Source organism: Melospiza georgiana, chromosome 5 (assembly GCF_028018845.1).
Source record: "Melospiza georgiana isolate bMelGeo1 chromosome 5, bMelGeo1.pri, whole genome shotgun sequence".
NCBI lineage: Eukaryota > Metazoa > Chordata > Aves > Passeriformes > Passerellidae > Melospiza > Melospiza georgiana.
The window spans coordinates 35,285,306-35,291,305 of NC_080434.1; the positions used below are offsets into that span (position 1 = coordinate 35,285,306).

At 39.2% G+C, this 6,000-nt stretch overlaps 1 protein-coding gene across 1 annotated transcript in view; it reads left to right on the forward strand.

Moving 5' to 3' along the window:
* Window positions 1-1,811, forward strand: part of SYNPO2 (synaptopodin 2) — a 75,420-nt gene extending 73,609 nt beyond the window's left edge. The window contains exon 5 of the mRNA XM_058025329.1: window positions 1,238-1,811. Coding sequence (XP_057881312.1) covers window positions 1,238-1,801 — 564 coding nt within the window. The 3' untranslated portion in view covers window positions 1,802-1,811. The remainder of the gene's footprint in view (window positions 1-1,237) is intronic.
* The last annotated feature ends 4,189 nt before the right edge of the window (window positions 1,812-6,000 follow it).

Here is a 6,000-nt window from a genome sequence, read left to right on the forward strand (position 1 = left end):
AAGTCTCTTCCTCAGTTTCCATCTCTCATACAAAAGGCTGATATTACAACATGATTTAAAACCTGAAGCAGTGGTCGTTCAAGTTTTTTAAGTGCACCAAAGTCCTGTGGCAGAAAAATTTAAAATGTGACATTTCTATGTGAGTCTTTGCTAGATCAGCTATATCTTGAATGATCACACACCTGGTTAGCTGCTCTGTAGTTCATGCTTACAGTGATTTAAGTTTGGGAAGCTCATTAGGAAAAGGAATGCAGGGCAATGTCGTTCAGAGTAAATTCTAGCAAAGTCTCTGGCAAAAAGAGCCAGGAATTTCAGAGCAGATTTCAGAATTAAAGTATTTTAAGCCTGAGGACATGAATCAATGAGTGTGAATCAGTGAGTTTAGGAATCACATTTGTAGAAACTGTAAGAACAAGGTAATTTGTGTGACACAGAGAGCAGGTCTGGCTTGGGGACAGGCTGTACCTGCTTTGTGCGCTGCCAAATGGCTGCTGCAGCAGAACCTTCTCACAAACACAGTTTCTGTTTCAAAGTGCTGCATTACTAAGAAGATTAGGATTTGTCAAAAATGAATGGATTGCTCCTATAAGTGGGTCGGAATGTACTGAAATTCCGAGGGCATTGCCTTTTAAAGAAGCCAAAAGTAGTGTCATGTAAGGGTATTAAGTGAATGATTGCATTAACACCTCTAATTGCTTGTGCTCACTTTTGTGCCCCAAAAAGAGAAAACTGGGATCAGTCTAATAATTTTTGAGTAAGAAAAGCCTTTCTTAAAAGGAGATTGCCAAAGATACGTTCTTGGACAGATGTCCTAGACAGAGCCTGTTATCAAATAAATTAGGCTGTGCCTAATGTTAGAAAGAATCTTGTAAACACACACAGAACTGTCACAACATAACTCCCTTCTGCATTAAGAATGGTCTTTTCAGAGCAAAGCACACCAGCTAAGTAGTGGGAAAGCTGCACAGTTGCTAATGCCACTGTACTTTTTCGGTAAAATCTCTCTTTGGTCTGCTTGCTTTCCTCAAAAATTCAATTTGCTGTGTCTTTGTTCCTGTTTCTTTCTCTGCCTCCTGTCTTTCCAGTAAATTAAAGTTCTAAAAGATACCCATAGACATAAAAAGGGACTGCCAGGATGTCACATGCCTTCAGTGTCTTTTGTTCCAGTTTGGAAGTGAAGAGAAGGATCTTCCTTTCGTGCTGCTTAATAACTGTATTTGGTATTTTGTCTTCCTAGGGAAGGAGCAGTGGGCGCTCACTATCGCTTCCTGGGAGACCTTCCTCATTCATCCCTCGAGCCATGTCTCCCACTTCTCCTCTTGTATTTCAGCCTGCCCCTGACTACTTCAGCAAGCCAGACACAGCAGCTGACAAGCCTGGCAAGAGACTGACTCCCTGGGAAGCAGCAGCCAGATCTCCCCTTGGCCTAGTGGATGAAGCTTTTGGCCCCCAAAGCATGCAGGAATCCGTTGCTGCTAATGTGGTGTCGGCTGCTCGCAGGAAAACGCTTCCTGAGCCACCAGATGAATGGAAACTTAAAGTTGCTTACGAGCCCCCAGCCCCGAGTGGTAGTGTAGCCTCACTGGGAGGGAAGCAATCAGGGGTTCTGTCACCCCAAAAAAGCTCCCTGTCTGCCCCAAGTGCCCCGCAGGCTGGCCCTAAGCTGCAGTATCCCTACTGCACTCAGCGCTCCACAATGGATCCCGATACAATGTCCATGGATTCCAGGTCTGACTATTGCTTGTCAACAGCTGATTCAAACTACAATCCACAGCCAAGGGGATGGAGGCGTCCAACATGAGCAGCTGAAGGGCCTGGGGCATTTTCCCTTCCTCCAGCTCAGCAAGCCCTAAGATATGAGTTGGAGAAGGAAAGTTTCTGGCTGGCCTGGTGATGTCTGAAGTAAAAAAATGAGGAGAAAAAATTGAATGGAGCACAGTTTTCACATGACTGCAGCGCTAGCAGCCTCTAGAATAGACTCATTTTACACCTAAGATTGTTCTGTTTGTCAAAAGGCAAAAATATGCATTTCTTGGGGTGAGGGGGGAGATGAAAGTGGGGCAATCCATGTACTCGATGCAAAAATCTAGCAAGGATGTACAAAGTGACAGCAAAAATGCTTGCAGTTAAGCTAATGTGAAAAAAAAAAAGTAAAATAAGGGCATTTTAAAACCAAGAAGTATTTTACAGGATCTTGCAGGTTTTCTGAGTATGTTAGGCATGAGTTCTAAGTTACTAAATATAGTCAGATTTGCAAAAGTTCTAATGGAAGTGGAAGACTTTGAAGCACTGGCTTATTTGCCATATGGTTTTTTACTGCATTTCTATAATGAGTTAAGAAAGTAATGCCATGAATATTCTTACTGTGGCAACAGTTAAAACACATTTGTGGCAATGGTACCTGAAACACCACAATATGTAGATACAGGAAATCATACACAGGCAATCATTTCAGATAGATTTCAAGACAGTTCCAATGAAGTTTTACATCTTGTAATTAATGTCAAAATACCAGGAAGAGAGTCATTGTTAACAGAGATCAATACCATGATACTTGAACAACAAAAGAGATGAGGAGTGTATTTAAACTGGATTGCAAGATATTTTTGTAATAAACTATCAAACAAGTCAGAGGCTGAACAGCCTTTATTTCTCTGTGAAATGCACTATTTGCTGAGCATTTACTGCTCCAGTTCCTGGTAATCCAACTGGCTGGGCAGTTATTTGTGTTTCTAAGGTAGCTCAATGTTTAGAAAGCTTTTGAGTTGTATCCTCAGTTGGGAAGACATAGATAAGTTGTTTAGCAAGGACAGTTCCTGCTCTAGAAGCTGGCATGTGGCAGAGGGTTCCTGATATGTGGTGCAGGGTGTGAGTCTAGGAGCAAATATTTGGGTGGTTGGTTATACCTAAATGATGCTGATGGATCTGAAGGAATGCTGAGTAATTTTTGCTGGTGAGACATTCCTTGCATTTGCAGCTTATTTAAACAATAGAAATATGTGGCTAAAAATGTATGTATTCCAGGCTTCCTGGGTAGTTTAGATGTTGTTAAAGCATTAAATGAACACCCCGAGTTTTACGAAGTGTTGTCAATCCTCCTTATTCTGTTGGGAATTCTTGAAGGATCTGTCAAGCACAGTCAGCTGAAATTACTGCAGCAGCACTATTAACTCTCCTTAGTTTCAGTAAGGCTGTCACTGTGAGTGAAGGGATTCGATTAGAAAAAACTAAAACACATATGCAGCAAGAAAAAATATAGCACAAAAAATTCCCATCTGCAAAGAATTTTCACTTAGAGCAATTATAAAATGAAGGAGAAAGGAAAATGAAATCCAAGTTCAGTTGAGGTGGAACTTCCCCTAAAAGCAAATAATTACAGGAAAAAATATAGCCTTAATGAGTTTAAGTTGGCAGAAATTCTGTATCCAAACAGAAGTCTCCCTAAAATTCAACTGATCTTTCTGACCAGTCAGGAAATGAAGATGAGAGAGGGGTAAACTTTTAGAATATGATCATATGCTGTAGCACTTTACAGATTTATTTCATAATATGAATTTCCAAAAAAAAAAAAAAAAGTGATTTAGAAAAATTACATGAACAAGGCTGCCATGATATGCCTGAAAATAAACTTTGCACCTCAGAGTTATATATGCATATAATCAGAGTAATTTCTCCTGCAACACAGGCAAAAATAGATGTCTCTCTGCAGAGTCCCTTTATGTCCCCTTCTATCACAATTGGGAATATTCCGCCAGTGGGACTTTGGAAGTCCCCTTAGCCTTGAGGGCTTATCCTCACAGCTAAAGCTATAGCCCTGAAAGTACATGCCAAATCCTGACTTAATTTCAGTTAAATTATAAATCAAATTGAAATTCAGTGAAATCTATAGTTCAAGGTCATCAAGGCCTTAGATATTCAGTAAGTACCAATGCAATGCATTTCACAGAAGGCCTACATTCTGAAAAGTGCATGCTTCTTACATATTTTGCTGACCTGTGGTCCATATTACCAGAGCAAAACAAGTTCCTCTTTCCAGGCCAAGTTCAGATTTCTGCTTTTAACTGTTTCCTTTACATCATTAGAAAGAAAAACAGATTAATGAGTTTGCATTAAAGCATATTTTTACCCAACACCATTATTTTAATTCTAAGAATTGGACACCTAACTTTTACATTCCCATTGAAAGTAGTGGTGTGAATTCTGAGGTCATGCATCTATCAGAAGAAAATGTGTGCTTAATTTTAAGGTGCATGCAATTAAAAATTGCCAAAAGTGTTTTTAAATGTTGATATTGCAAAAAAAGTTATGATACCAAGTGATCTTGGAAAGGGTTTAATGCTGTGATCACATGGCTTTACAGGAAAAGATTCTCTAGGATGAAGCCCTAACTCCCCACCGCAAATAGGCAACAAAGATGGAAGTGAAGTGTTTCAGACAGGATCACTGACTTTCTGTCAACTCCCCTAGAACAAAAACTGTGCAGCCCTATAATTTCATTCTCTTCACAAGCAGGAATTAATCTCTGAGTACTTCTGTGAACATGAGAATCCCTGACGCTGGAGTTTCATGTAGCTTTGTATCATATCATAGATTAATTTGGGTGTTTAATATGACCTACTCCAGATTTCTTTTTTTCCTCCTGCTGAGGATTTCCTAGCTCTCTTTCCCATGTGGATTCTCCCCTATCTAATATGGAATGACTTCCCAGTGCAGCATTTCCCTCAATAGCAACACTGGGAAGTGGATCTGGCCTCCCCGACACCGTCTATTTTTACAAAGTCTGTGGGCAATGGATTGTCTTTGAGATCTGTTTCTGTGCTGCAGAGAAATTGAGCTAATAAACAATTTTGAAGTTATTAATGGGAGGGCAGACCTGAGGGCAGGCATGCAGACAGATCACATAGCCTTGTTTGGAAGGAAATCAGGCTAAATCCAGATTGAGATCATGTAGTGATTTCAAAGAAAGCAGCAGGACCAGACCAGTAAATGAAATATTAATGCATCAGAGCTTTAGAAGGACCCCACAGCATTTTTCACCTTCTGTCCTTCACCCCATTACTCCACTAGCAAAGCATCTTTCTATAAAATAGTTGTGACTGTTGTGTGTGAGTTCTGAATATATTAATGCAAGTATTTCATACATTTGCTTTTGAATGCACAGATCTGCTCAGTAAATGTGAGGAAAAAATTCTCTTGATATTTTAAATCATTGGCTTTGTGCTCACCCTCAGAGGTGTCTCTGTTAACATGCAGAGCATTTGAATACACAATATAATTGAAAATTAGTTTCCTTAGTTATGTTAGATGATGATGTTCACAATCTTGTTCATAGTTTGTTTTCATTTTGGTGTGCTTTAACACAACCAAATATCTATTTACACTGCATTTCTGCCTAGTAGCAAGAGACTGTGTTATCTTTATAGAAGACTTTTCACTTCTAAAGACTTTTGCTCATTGCAGAGGACACTTTATTTGACAGTGCATGCCAGCGATGTAAATTGTATCATATAATAAAGTGATTTGACCAATCAGATGAGAAACACAATTTTGTTTTCCCTAAATTCTTTTCTGTTTGTTTAAATAATCTGAACCCAAGTAAAGCCTAATCTCTTTTTTTCTGCACCATTTTTAGACTCACTGACTTTGCCTGTCAGTGACCTCGTGCTGGTCTGAGCTTCTAGAAGCTTAAATCAGTATCAGGTCAAAAGGCAACTTATCAAATTTAGTGGAATTTCATTTCCATACTGACTAAGCAGGGGAAGGAAACACAGTGAAGTACAATCTAGCCAGGTTAAATAATAAAAACAGAACAGTTTTTATTGTTTGAACATTTTCAGCCCAACCACAAAAATCTGCAACTAAAATCTACTTACTGTACTTGTCTACTTTACTTGCACCTAACCCTCTGTTTAGTTCCTTGTACACTGCTGTATTCTCATTGTTTGAAACTTACTGTTCAAACGTGAAATAAATATTGGGAATAAATTGTGAACCCAGTCT